The sequence below is a fragment of the Podarcis cretensis genome (genome assembly GCF_951804945.1).
Source record: "Podarcis cretensis genome assembly, chromosome: 5".
In the NCBI taxonomy this organism is placed as follows: domain Eukaryota; kingdom Metazoa; phylum Chordata; class Lepidosauria; order Squamata; family Lacertidae; genus Podarcis; species Podarcis cretensis.
In genome coordinates this window covers 87,268,714-87,282,989 of record NC_137174.1, presented here as the reverse complement: position 1 = coordinate 87,282,989, position 14,276 = coordinate 87,268,714, and the positions used below count along the sequence as shown (strand labels likewise).

General features: G+C 42.7%; 1 protein-coding gene across 8 annotated transcripts in view; it reads left to right on the top strand.

The window, feature by feature from the left end:
• The window catches only part of TNIK (TRAF2 and NCK interacting kinase), a 291,721-nt gene that overhangs the window by 224,419 nt on the left and 53,026 nt on the right, over positions 1-14,276 (top strand). For 5 of the 8 annotated variants that reach the window (XR_013839361.1, XM_079977596.1, XM_079977594.1 and 2 more), the window contains exons 14-15: positions 1,337-1,423; positions 4,335-4,538. Coding sequence is in view for 7 of the 8 variants with exons in the window: in XM_079977596.1 (XP_079833722.1) it covers positions 1,337-1,423; positions 4,335-4,538 (291 nt within the window). In the remaining variant the exon portion in view is untranslated. The remainder of the gene's footprint in view (positions 1-1,336; positions 1,424-4,334; positions 4,539-14,276) is intronic. The other 3 variants (XM_079977599.1, XM_079977597.1, XM_079977598.1) reach the window with 1 other exon arrangement.

Below are 14,276 nucleotides of genomic sequence, written 5' to 3'. Positions count from 1 at the left end.
GGACTCCATCAGTGCATTCACACAGCTCTGACCTCACTGCTACTCTATCCTGTCCAAGTGCTGCCCTGGCAAGCTGCCATGATGGTGATATTGGGAGGGCAGCACCATGGCTCTTGCCCACCACACCAACTGCTGCTGGTGTATGCCAGCCCAGGAATTGCGCCAGCTCATGCTCATCAAGATAAACCATGGTTTATCATGATCTGTGAGTACAGTCTATTAGTAAATGGGCAAGGTGGTCTGCATCCTGCATTTTTTGGCCAATGTCAGAATTTAGGGTGAGTTGCAACGTTTAGAATGAGTTAATGTAAGATGATTTGAATTTTATGATGTTAAGATTTTGTTTATATTTGTTTTACTGTGTGTTGTAGAACACCTTATGCTCTTTGGAGGACAATAATATTTATTTATTTATTTAAACATATTAAGTAAACAAAATACAGAAAATAAAGAAAGAATTTATTAATATTGAAACTGATGATTATATTAAATTTCAGCTTTCAACTTCGTTTTCAAAAAGAGAAGTACATTTTCAGCCCATCTGGCATGAAGACGGGGTTGAAGTGCCTGATAAACACAATTTCAAGACCAGAGGCTGTATGGACTCTTTAAGGAAAAATCTTACAGCCATCATTTTCCTACCCGCAACGCCATTATGATGAGCAGTACCCAGATAAACCACACAAAATGAACAGTTGCACCTTTATAGACATATTTCAGCTTTTCTTGGTGCAGGAATTGGGTACTTGAATCAAGCTTGGAGGTAGCCGAATCAGCTAACCTGTGACCCTCCAGATGTTGCTGAACTGCACGTCCATCAGTCACAGCCAGCCTGGCTAATGATCAGAGATGATGGGGTTTTTAGTTCAGCATCAGCTGGTGGTCCATGCGCCACTCCTTCTTTTAAAAAATAGCAAGTCTGAGTAGAATGCTTCTTCTCAAATTAGTTGAACAACATCTGATCAGATTTGTTTAAAGAGCTCTTCATCAGTGGTGGTTGCATTTCTGTTCAGTTTATCAGATGATTTATCCCTACCTCTTTTTACAGAATTTGGGTAACTGTGGCACGGAAATTGCCTTCCTTATTTTATGCATAACATACAGGCAGCCCTGAATGTTACTATGCCATCTACTTTGTGGTATCTCAGCAGCGGTTTTTTCAAAGTTGCATGGTGTTCATCCAAATGCTTTACATCACAATAACACCCTTTGGTTCCTCTCCTTAATGTTTCTGCGGTTCTTTCTTCAAATTTCAACATGTGGCCACTTCTTTCTCTTTGAAATTACGGTTCTTTCTTTTTCTCTCCTTTTTTTCTGCTCCCTGCTGCGCACCCAGGAATACATCAGGCGACAGTTAGAGGAAGAACAGAGGCAGTTAGAGATCCTGCAGCAGCAATTACTGCAGGAGCAAGCTCTACTTCTGGTAATGGGGAGTCAGGATCCCTGCCGCATCCTTTGCCCAGCCCTTTCTGTGTATAATGAGACTGCATGTTATTAGCCAAATGTGTAACTGGGCCTTCAGACTTATAGGGTTGCCATCTTTTTTGGAGATTTGCCTTTCTCCTATACATTATAAATCCGAGTACCTTAATTTGTTCAAGCATTGGCATTTGTAATATTTATTAAATTCCCAACACATTCAAATGTTTGGGGGAGCATGCAGTAATGGAATGGCCGCCTGGTAGTCCGAGGGTTGGCTCTAGCCCAGGAAGCCATTTTATTTGGCCCTATCTAGTTTGAGTCAGGGCGCATTGTTAAAAAGAGATAAATATCCTAAGCCCTAACTAGATGTTACTTCAGAGCTTCATGCTTAGCTCTATTGATGTGTTTTACTTCTTCTTAAAAGCAGCTGCTAGGGCAGGCACAATTTGGATCAGAGGCATGACACTGATAGAGGTTAACCCCTTCCCCTCTCCGTGCCACAGCCCCAATCCAAATCCACTCCTGGCTGCTGGTAGCTACAGCATCTCTAGGGGAGTTAATTTAGATTGATTACACCCACAGCACAGAGGGAAATGAATTTTTTTTCCTTGATATTTGCACTAACATACAGGACTGTTTAATTTTTTATAGTAATAGTCACCTGCTATCTAGAGCTGGCCAGATTAAGGATTAAACATATATAGTCTGAAATGAGGGTTAAGCACGTATAGTCTGAAATGCAGTATTCCTGCTACTGCTTCTAGGACACCCTTGTTCATAGGAAAGCATGTGTCTTCTCCCTGAGTTACAGCCTGTGAGAGCAGTATTGAAGGGCAGGTGGACTACCAGTGACCAGGCTTGAAGTTACAAAACCAAACAGCTCAGAATCAAAGTAGTCCTTGATTAAAACAACAGCAATTTTAGGTGGCAATCCTAGAAGTCTAGGCCAATGTGAGTGTGGAGAGTCTCGTTCAAGAATTAGTTTGCCAACTCTTACCCAGGTTCACTCCCGTCACCTGGCAAGAGAATTGTCCAACTCTCTGCTGTGCTAACGATAGCGTGCTGCAATGGTTTCTTCCTTGAATGCAAGCACTGCCACGCTCTGAATGTTTTTGTTGCCTTTCTGCCAATAACTGGAGCAGCCATTGCTGTGCACGTCTTTTCCTCTGCTCAGTCCGCTTCTAGAACATCCTTCATTTTCATGGAAGGAACAGGCCTCTGCTGCGTTTATTGCAAAGCTATTAATTGAAAGCTACTGGCACTGTGTGCTGGAATACAATCTAACTGAAACGTACTTGCTCCCTGTAATCTCTTCTTGGTTTTATAGGATTCGACGGCATATTTCAGTTGCAGGCTGCTTAGCTTTACATTCCTGACAGAAACATTTTTGCACTGCCTTTTCATGCTGTTTACAGTTTTGACATGGTTTATTTGCTGAATTTCCTGCATATATACTCTTCCCTTTACTCTCCCCACCCTGCCACTTAAGCTAAATTTATATCTTGTCTTTATTTTGGATGTGAATTGTTATTCTTTTCATTTTTCTTTTTAAAAAACAATATTATATTTATCAGTGCTGTTGGAGAGGTCATGCCTTGTTTCCCTCTTCCCAATAGATCCATTAATTTATACGACTGGACAGAGTATGTTAGACTTTCCCAACCTAGAGCTCTCCAGATGTGTTGCTCCACAGCTCCCATCATCTCAAACCATAGGCCATTTAGCAGGGACTGATGGGAGTTTGAGTTCAACATCTGCAAGGCAATAGGTTGGGAAAGAATGGCATATGCAAACCCTTCATTGCATAAATAATGTTTCCCTCCATCAGTTTCATAACCACAGGAGGGAAAGAACTTCCAGGCTATAAAATTACAAATTGGACCACTAACTGAACAAAGCAGCAATTTTAAAATAAACTATTTAGAAAGAAATATGCTGCCTCAGCAACGGGTTTTTCAGACTTTTCTCTGGGCATGCAGTGCGTTCAAGCTACAGTGGTGCCCCGCAAGACGAACGCCTCGCAAAGGAGGCGCTTAGCAAAACGAATGGAGGCGCTTAGCAAAACGAATTTCCCTATGGGCTTGCTTTGCAAGACAAAAATGTCTTGCGAGTTCCTGCGGGTTTCCCCCCCCCCCTTTTTCTAAGCCGCTAAGCCGCTTATCAGCTGATCCGCTAAGCCGCTAAGAGCCGCTAAGCCGCTAATAGCGCTAATCCGATAAGCCGTCAATGGGCTTGCTTCGCAAGACGAAAAAAACGCTAGACGAAGAGAATCGCGGAACAGATTCTTTTCGTCTTGCGAGGCACCACTGTAATTTTCAGATAACTCGGTGGTACCATCCAGATACCAAGTATGCATGATTTAGGAGGCATGCTTAGACTACAAGCTTAAACCGCTTACACACTTGTTTCAGACTGTCACAATTTCCCAACAAAATGTGATGGTTTTGTTAGTATACCCCGCTTCCCCCAAAGTTGTCACATTTGATGGAGCCTGAAAAGAGATGGTGTGGACCAGAGTTCCTGCTGTCTCAAGGCCACATAAATGTTTAGCACATAGCTTCAGAAGTAGTGATGAGTAAGTAGTTCAATACGTTGGGGGCAGGGTAAAGATCACAAAGAATAGAATAGAATAGAAACGATTCCTTTTTAATCAGCAATATGCTTTACAAAGGACACCACCCAGACAATAACACAAGTAAAAAGTAAAAAGAGAAACCTGCTTCAACATCTGCAAGACCCAGGGTCCATTTGGTCTCTTAGGGTTACTACATCCTTGCTATTTGGGCTTCAGTTTCCACTTGATATGTATCTGTGTTTGCCTTTTGTTGTTTTCCTCAACACCATACTGGCTGTGTACCTTTCAAGCTGCCATGCTGCTTCTAAATATTTGTTTGGCTTACATGTCTTGGTAGGAATATAAGCGCAAGCAATTGGAAGAGCAGCGGCAGGCAGAGAGGCTACAGCGGCAGTTGCAACAGGAGCGGGATTACCTGGTCTCCCTGCAACAACAGCAGCAGCAACAGCAGAGGCAGGACCAGAGACCAGCAGAGAAGAAGCCGCTTTACCATTACAAGGAAGGGCTAAATGCCAGTGAGAAGCCAGCGTGGGCAAAGGAGGTAGGAATGGCCGTGTTTTCTGTTTTGCACCTTTCCCTGGGATAGGAAGCAAAAAATCAACAGAGCCAAAGACATTTACAGTGTTTTGCAAATATTTTCAGTGCTGCCAAGAAAAACCACCCCTTTACCCCTTTTAAAGCTGATTATTCAAAACGGCTACTTCACCTGCATTGCACTCATTTGTCCTCTGGTGTCATCACAGACCCAAATCTGATTGGTCACATGGTGTTATATGATGGCATGATCCCTGATTCATCCATATGACTAAACCAGGGAGCAAGAAGTATCAGCAGTGAGGAGAAAGGAAAGGAGACTGTTTTCACTATTGTTTCAAGTAAATATTTGCCCTATTGAAATTGCTGGTTTTTACTTGAAAATTAAAACTGCACAATGTTTGGTATAGCTGTAGCAGAAATACTATATAATAAATACTGTAAAAAAATGCAACCCTTTTAATGCCTACGTTAGACTGTTGCATATTCACCATGAAGTAAAGTCCTAGTTGTGGAGATTTGCTTGGAATCCGTTCTGAGGAATGGTTCCACCATGCTCCCCTCTACTAAGCACTCAAGAGTGCTAAGATAAAAGCCTTGTTACATACAGCTTGAAGGGGCTTTAGTACATAAGTCTAGCATTCATGAATGGAGTCCACAGAAGACTCACTGACATCACCACATGGTAGAAAGTGGATTTGAGATTCTCATGTCAGGTGAATGAGGCCTCAGGCTTGTGCTATAATGAATTGTGTGAGGAGCGAAACTGCGCAACTGTGCAGCAACCCTCATGAACATCTCTCTGAATGCCACCGTTGTGCAAATCCATTTCTCAGAGGAAGTAGTCTGGAGGGTCCTTTTGGCCAATCTATGGCCTATCTTCGGTATTAATGGTGACCAGCGTCAGTTCTCTGATGAAGTTAATTCGGGATGAGTTTGCCATCAGCCTCTCATTTTGTTTTAAGTACCATAGATAGTGCACAGTTGCTCCCATTTTCTACCCACAGCATTCCAAAGATCCTCCAGGTAATTCTCACATAATCTATAGATGGCACTGAAAAATAAAATGGATCTTCACCTTGAGCGGGGAGGGGGGAGAAAAAAGAAGTGTGTGTGTGTGTGTGTGTGTGTGTGTGTGTGTGTGTGTACTGGGCATCCAATTTGCCTGTCCAACACCATTGTCTATAGGTGCCCACAGTGTCATCCTGGCTGATCCCCCACAGGTGGTCACTCTGGAGTATCAGTACTGTACTGTAGGTATTGTGTTTTGAGACCAACCCCAAAAGGTACTTACTGGGCGGTTTTCTGCTGTAATGCACAGGAACTGAACCTAGATCAGTGGCTTTCAAACTTTGTACGTTAGGGAGCCCTTTCCACATATATTCACGCTCTGAGCAACATTTCCACATCTGCCACAAAAACCTCAGCACATCGCAGAAATCTTAGTTTCGTTCTAAGGTGCATGCTCAGTTCATGTGAGGATATTGTCCATGTCTGATGGATGTCAGCCACTGCCTGACATGAACAGAGAGAGGGTACTGTTGAATGCACTCTGTGTCCTTGTGGCAGGATGTTGCTGGATAATTCAAGTCCATGGCGGGCGATCAGTCTTTCTAGGAAGCTGCTCTCTGTTACTGATCTTCATGTTGAAGAACTCAGGATCCCCCAGAACACAGTTTGAAAACCACCGGCCTAGACCGTGTTAGGAAGCTGCCTTCTGGCCTAGCATATCAGCAGCTCTTTCATCATGCTATGGGTGCCATCCATTTTTATTTATTGCCTGATCGGCCGCAGTTCTGTATGAAAGTCTTTCTCCGCACGTCATGCTTCACGAGCTGGTTCATCTTCTCCTGTGACCCTGTTGCATGTAATTTGTCTTGACGGCTGCTTATTTGTTAACTTGCTAAGGCGAGAGGCGGGGGGAGGGACTTGAAAAAAGAGGACAAAGCTTTGAACACCGGCCCCAATTTGTTTTTGTGGCTTATTACTGATGATGCCTGCTGATGGGTCAAGGTCAGGAACAGCCTGCTCTTATCTCTGCTGTAACTGTGCCAGCTGCTGAATAAGAAACTAGCATCCCCCACACAACACGGTTGCCCTGAAAGAAGGTATTGCCCATTCAAAAGGGGATTTCGGGTATCACTAGAACAATGGTAATTGCTATCACTTCAAAAGCTTCTTGTCTGTTGCAGACTCTCCATTTGCAGGAGTGACCTATACACAATTCTGTTTTATGATGTAGAATTTAGATTCCTGAAAATCGCCACTATCATTTTCACTTCTTCTTATCTGAAAAGCAGATTTCTTGCCCTTGTGGCTGTGGGAATGTGCTAAATGGGACAAGGAGTGGGGAGCTTTGTTCACGGATGGAATCACCTGCATTGCATAGTTTTGTGTGCAATGGGAGCAACTTCCTCGTGGAACTAGCCCCGATCTAGCAGCTGTATTTTGATTGCCCCACAGATGTAATGGAGGAGTGTTGAGGGAAAGAGAGTCAAAATCCAAATGCCTTTTTTGTCATTTCTAATGGGGGGGGGTTGTTTCTCTTTCTCCTCTGTCAGTCAAGGAGCACTGAAATTGACTAGACAAAGTGACAACAGCTTCTATACTAGTCAATTTCATACCTAGAGGAAGGGAGGAGAAGGAGGAGGGTTCCTGAAAATCCTGAGCAGGAAGCAGAGCATACTGTTGAATTTAAATGATTTTTAATGAAATTACTTGTGAAATGCTTGCAGCATTTTTGCACCCACATGGCCCTCATAGCAGCTGACAATAGTCAGACAGATAACTGTAAAAGGTATAAAAAGGGCAACCACAATGACTGAAATATTGGAGCAATTTGCTTATGGGGGGTGAGAATATCTCAGCAGTAGCCAACATGGATTACATGTTCTAGCATCCCTGACTACTGGCCTTGCTGCCTGGGGCTAATGAGAGTTGGAGTCCAACAAAATCCAGAGGGCACTATGTTAGCTACTTTGGGGGCTTTTTAGTTTAGGGGGGAAAGGTGACTAAGCAGGGTGTGATGGAGCTTTATACAATTACGAATGCTTAGAGGGATTGGATAGAGAGACTGTTTTCACTCTCTCTTAACTCTGGAGTTCAGCATCATGCAATGGAATTGATTGGGCAGACAAAAGAAAATACTTAACTAACTTGGCAGGTTCACTGCTGCATGAGACAGTGTGATGACCATTGGCATAGCTAGCTTTTAAAATGGGATTAGAGCAATTTATGGAAGACAGGTCCATAATAGCTAAATGGCACTTCCACGTTCAGAGGGAAGGTCCCACTGAATGCTGGTTGCTAGGTGGAGGGGGCCAATGGAAGAGGGCTGGTGCCTTCATGCTCTCCTTGGGAAGTTCCCAAAAGCATTTGACTGCCCACTGTTAGAAATGGGATGCTGAACAAGACGGTCCCTTGATGTGTTCCATTCAGGTAGTTATTATGCATTCTCTGCAAAATCAGCCTTGCTGAAGAATGCTGGGCATGTTCTGAGTGACCTTCTCTCACCTGTGAGTTAGAGCAACTAGCTTCCATGCAACCCTGGATTGGAGCTGAACTTTCCAAGCAGGCAGGAGCCCTGGTACTTCTTTTGTTAGAAGCTAATCATGGTGAAGGACATTTGCCAATAATTATATACTCGTGCGATTAACCAAAAACATGTGTTTTAATAGTTTGATTTCTGTAATCCTGCTTTCCCAGGTACATCAGCGAGCTTTTAATAACCCACCAGTTATTCCAGCTAAGCAGAACCACAGTTTCGTGCCCCAACAACTGGTGACTTATGTTACTGACAAAGCTGTTGCTCCACAATCCAACTCCAAGCCCTTTTTAAATATTGTTAAACCTCGTGGTAGACAAAACCAACGAGCATTAGACCCTCACAGAAAGGACTTTCCAGACTCTGCTAAGCAAACACTCTGGGTGCCTGTTATTAAGATCTCCATGCCAAGTCCACAAGAAGAGCTAAAGAGTAGACCCATCTTTATAAACCCCAAAACCAGTCTTGGTTTTCATGAGCAGTTGGGGAAAAATGGCATGAAATCCCCCAAAGGGTCTCGGTCGCATGGGTGCAGTCCTGAGAGGCAAATGAGATTGGAGGCCAAGTGTGTGTCTTCTCCCCACCTTCCAGAAGGAGGTAAGCCACCACTGCCTCCCTGTAAAATCAAAATGAATTTCCAAGAACACAATGTGGACAAGGAGAGGAAGCAGCTTCATTCTCATCTACACCCAAGTGTCATTACCTCTTCGAGGAGTGTTCCGTCATTATGCAATATCTCGGCAACACGTGATAACCTAGATCTGAGTGCTTCTAGTCCAGCATGCCTCTTGAGAAGGATGAAGATACAAGCTGATGAGAAGAAGCATCATGCATCTTTGGAGAGCCTCTTAGAACATCGCCAGCTTCCCACTGGGGTCCATCATGTGCAGATGCAGAAGAAAAGAATAGGGCGAAGCATGGAAGAGCTTCTTGCTCTGGATCTTTGTCCACAAACCTCTCATCTGAATGTACCCAACTTGACATCTTTGTCTTCTAGCTCTCGCTCAGCATCTTTAAATTCCCTTTCATTTTCTTCCAACTCGGATCTGATTCAGTCTTCTAAATCTTGCCAGGGTAATTCTTCTTCTGGCATCACTTTGCAGATGCCTCTGGGTTCATTTTCTAATTCCTCCTGTTGGTCTTCCAAACTTCCTTCTCAGGTATCTCATGCGAAGCAGACTCTGGGTGTGCATGTTCATAACTACATATCTCTGTCTTCGAGCACACCGGACTTGAGATATGCTAGGCAGCGTCACTAAAATGAGCCGGGGAGTGATTTCTCTCGCCATTGCCAATAAGCTCTTGCCATTCTATAAGCTGGGGCTTGCTCAGGGGCTGGTGCCGTGGTGGAAGGAAATTGTATCGAGCCAGGGAACTGGGTGTTGCTTTGCTTCTGGTGACTCCCTGAGCCTCACATGTCTTTGAAATTATTTTGCAAAACCGACAGCTGCAAAGTCAAGTCAATTAATGGGTTAGGTAAATCAATTAAAAGCATTTTGTTTGTGTAAAAAACCGCTCCCTTTGAATATCTGTAGCTGATTCTTTTTAAAAATATTTTTAATACATATACTGACAAAAAACACGGAGGCCAGTTTAATTGACTGAAACGTGTTCTTGATAGGCTCGTTTCCTTGCCACTCAGAATTTAGCTGTTGGAAATACATAGAATATAGCTTCTATTTGGGACCTTATAGTTCTTTTAGGTATCCAGGCCATAAATGAGTCTAGTAGAAATAAGGCATACCAGAAGTTGCCTGATCAGACAGTATGTCCATTTATCCCAGTATTATCTTTTCTAGCTGGCAGCAGCCCCCCAGGATCTCTGGTACAGATCTTCCCTATTACCTGCTTGCTGATTCGCTTCAAGATGCCAGGAACTGAACCTGGATGTTTCTACCTTTGAAACATTTGACCTATGCTATGGCTTCTTCCCAAACTGATTAAAGGCCACAAATTACGCGGCAGTGCCTTAATCATATGCATGTATTACAAGCCACTAGGAGATCTTCCATCTTTATCATGGGGAATACTAACCTCTTCTTTTCTATAACTGTAATAGAGTAAGTGGTGTATTTCTAATAATCTCAAGAACTTATTTCCAAAAATAAGTTCACCTTTGGCATCCTGCCACCACCCTTACTGTCTGTATGCTCATATCTTTTTTGTGAACTGCCCTGAGACCTCCGGGTATAGGGCGGTATATAAATTCAATTAATAATAATTATTATATATTTTAAATTTTCTGTATGATATTATACCTCAGTATAACTACCATATGATTATATGCTATGATTTTAGGTGATTGTTTCAATCCAGTTTTCCACATATAAATCCACATATATTTTCCTATTTGCTTTTTTAACCTAGTAATTGCCCCCCCCCCCTTTTCTTGGAACAGTAGAGAAACACACACACACACACACACACACACACACACACAGCCCTTCTCTCTCTCTCTCTCTCTCTAATGCTCAGCTGTAGTTAATGTAAACCAAGGTTTTAAAACTGCCAACAAACCATGGCTTATGAGTTTGGTTTGTTCTGGTTTGTAAACTGCACTTAAGGTGAACAATCAAGTAAACCATGGCTTAGTGTTACATGCACAATATTTTTTAAAAAGAGTTTTGAGTTTCAAAAGTAGTTTGCTATGCAATGTATCCAGCAATGCACAAAACCACTTCTGGCTATTCAGAACTTCTTGTAGAGTTCTTTTGATCCTGGCCTAGATCAGGATCCAAAGGATTCCTTGCTTACTTTTGCTCACTTGGTTTAAGTACAATGTCTAAAAAAAAAAAAAAAAGTATAATTATAATAGTTGAAAATAGTGATGGGTGCTCACTTGAAAATCAGTGACCATTCCTTTCGAATGCTGAAAAACCTTTGAGGGACTTTTCAAGCATTTGAGAGGATCACTTGCAAGGAGGCAGTTTCCCTCTCTCAGCTACACTACCTGCTACTCCTTCCTCCAGGGGGGAAAAGCTCCATCTTCCCAGCCAAAATAGCAGATGGCTGAAGTCTCGAAAAATGAGAGAGGCACAGTGCATCTCTCTCACTATCCAAAGCTAATCGCTACCTCATGATCTGGGTGTTTGTGGCAGGCTGCGATGTCAGGTGTCACAGAAGAAGGTCCAGCATCCAAAACGCCCCTTTTGGAGTGATGGCATGTGATGCAGGGAACATAATGTTGCAGGAAACAATGGTTAAGGAGTGAGGATTGCTTAATATTACTTGCATGCTCAAATTGTGATGAAATGCTGATTGAGAAGAAGAATCAAATATGTTTTAAAATTACTTTTAAAGTGTGATTGCCTTTTACACTTTTGAACTTTTTATTGTGATTGTGAAATGGTTTCCACCAGTTCGTGAGAGTGGTGGACTTGAGGAGCCTCTTCCTGTATTATCACTGCACCTGAGACTGATTAGAGCATAAATAAAGGCTAAACTCATCTTACTGCAAAGTGTGGTTTGTTCAGCTGTTTGCCTAAGAGTTATTTTTATAAACGTGGAAAACTTTGAAAAGCATATAAGCTGCTGGGGCAGGGGTAATCTTTTAATACGGCAAACGGCGTTTCCGTGCACTTTGGCTTCTGTCACATTATTCCGTTGCACCAGAAGCGGTTTAGTCATACTGGCCACATGACCCGGAAAGCTGTATGAGGACAAACGCCGGCTCCCTCGGCCTGAAGCAAGATGAGCGTCACACCCCATAGTCACCTTTTACTGGACTTAATAGTCCAGGGGTCCTTTACCTTTTTACCTTTCCCTGTTTACTCTTAATACCACCTGATCTTAAATCCATTTACATGGAAATAACTCCCATTGATTTCAGTTACTTCTAAGTGCATGTATTCAGGACCATATAAAACTATCGGGGAAGCATTCCATAGATGGAATCTGAACTTTAGACTTGAAGACACATCAATAACTTTCTTGTGAAACAGATCTGCTAAGTAGAAGACTCAGGTGTCTGTTCACTTGCCAGGTTGTGGAAATACTATCGGTTAAAATAGTTGAAGGCTAATACAAGGGCATTTCATACTCCACTTTTTGGATTATTTGCATTGCCTCCTTAGTCCGCTGAACATCCTGCACATTCCTTCAGGAGACAGGTTTTAGTCTGGTCATCTTTGGTCTAGACTTGAATGTAGGCATGTTTCCTGAAATTCCTTGGAGACCTATTAAAATAATGCTGTCACCCGCTAGATGTCATCCCAATATTTATGCAGATGCATCTTTCTTCTGAAAACATATAGTTTCTTATTCTTTCTCCCAACTTGCCTCATTTCCATGTGCTGCTGCTCAGTAGCCTTAAGATGCTGACAGACTAACCCTAGATAACCCATCATAGCTGATTTACAATGCAGTACTGTATCTTTTTTGGATTGCCAAATGCTGTAGGTGACAATTCCTACCCCCAGATGCCCTTGTTAAACCTTTTGGGGGGAAGAACTACTCCATACCTAGCTTCTTAACATTAAGCTGATCTTCTTGAAAGCCGCAACTGATTCAGTTATGTAGACCTCTCCTCCAGATCAAGCTCATTTCACAACAAAGTAGTCGTGAGCGTTCAGTGATGACATCCAAAGCAAAGGTTATTTTAATCCTGTTGTCCTGTGGCCGTTTGCTGCCAAAGACGATTTGGCCCCCATGTGGAGTTATTGGAGCCTGTCCCAGAATGCACTCTACATTTACTCTGGGAGCAGAGGACAAACCGGAAGTTCCCAAATATTTGGCCAACTCTATCGACTACTTCACGGTCATTCGGAGGATGGCAAGCAAGAAGCATCGTAAAGAACAGAGGGCCAAATAAAATATTTACCCGGGGCATTTATTGCTTTGTAAAACCACTAAAATTATGCCCTGATGTAATATATTGGCATGGTAGTTTGTACGTAAAATGTGTGAAAGTGCTTTTTATAATTGGATAATTTAATTCTCCCTGCTGGGTCAATGAGAGGCAGCCAGTATTGAAGACTGCAGGCTGCATTTGGGGAAGGGGGTGCACACGTCATGGTAGTGGCTTAGCCTTCTGTGGAGGGGAGAGGTCCTTTCAGAGGAGACAGTGGGAGATCTTTTTATTCCTTGGCAAATTACCTTCAGACTTTTTTTCATCACAACTCTGATTTGGGACACTCTGAAACAAGCAACCAATCCCTTTCTGATTAGCTTATCAGTCCCTTCTTTCAACTGCTGCTCCAGGTTTTGTGTTGTGTAAGAGGATTTTTTGTAAGAGAATCTTCCCCGCTCAGGTGTCCCCCCCTTTTTTTTTTGAGAAGTCATCTCAGTATCTTGGGGACAGCCAAAGAATCAACAGGACTCTGCTCAGAAACTATTCTCTCTTGAATGTGGTCTGGTTGTTTAAATATAGCCACTAACAGTCATTCCACCTAAAGTATATCTAGTGTTTGTTTTTGCTATTTTGAGAATCTCTTTGTAGCACAACTGTAATAAGAAAACTGAAGAAACTTGGTAAGCATCCGCTTGGTGATGGTGTAAATTTGCATATAAAGATACGAGCCTTCTTGAAATTAAACACTTGATGTGATTGTTTGCATTTGACTCAGATCTGGAATTAGATTTTGTCTGAAATGATTCGCTTTCTTGATGTTTCTATGTCAACATAATATCTTTTAATCAAGCTTCATCACTGGATTTTGCAGACAAGCACATTGCCTTCTCTTGCTGCCATATTGTGTCACTTTTTGAAATCTCACTTAAAGCATTTCTTTTGTCATTTGTGGTATCAGAAGAGGTAAGGCTGCTCTCGGAATGCAGGTTGTGGTCAGTGGGTTCTATCGCCTCTAAGCCAGCATTTCCCAAACAGAATCCCACTTATTTTCTGACATAAAACTGAAGTCTTACTTTTACGATGTAAGAACTCCCTGTCCTCTGGAGAGCCTACCCCCTTGTGCTTCTGTGTGAGTCTCTGTTCAGGACATGCCTCCTCTGAGGTCAAATTATTCTGCTGCATCTTTACATGTGGGGAAAGGCCCAGAGCTCATTTTGCAGGCAGAAGGTTCCAGATTCAATCCCTGGTATTTCCAGGTAGGCAAAGACTCACCCCTGAAATCCTGAAGAGCCTCAGCCTATCACTGTATACAATACTGAGCCAGATGGACCAATGGTTTGACTTGGTATAAGGCAGCTTCCGGTGCTCCTACCCTACCAGACATTATTTGGCCTGCGTGAGCAGTTATTGGA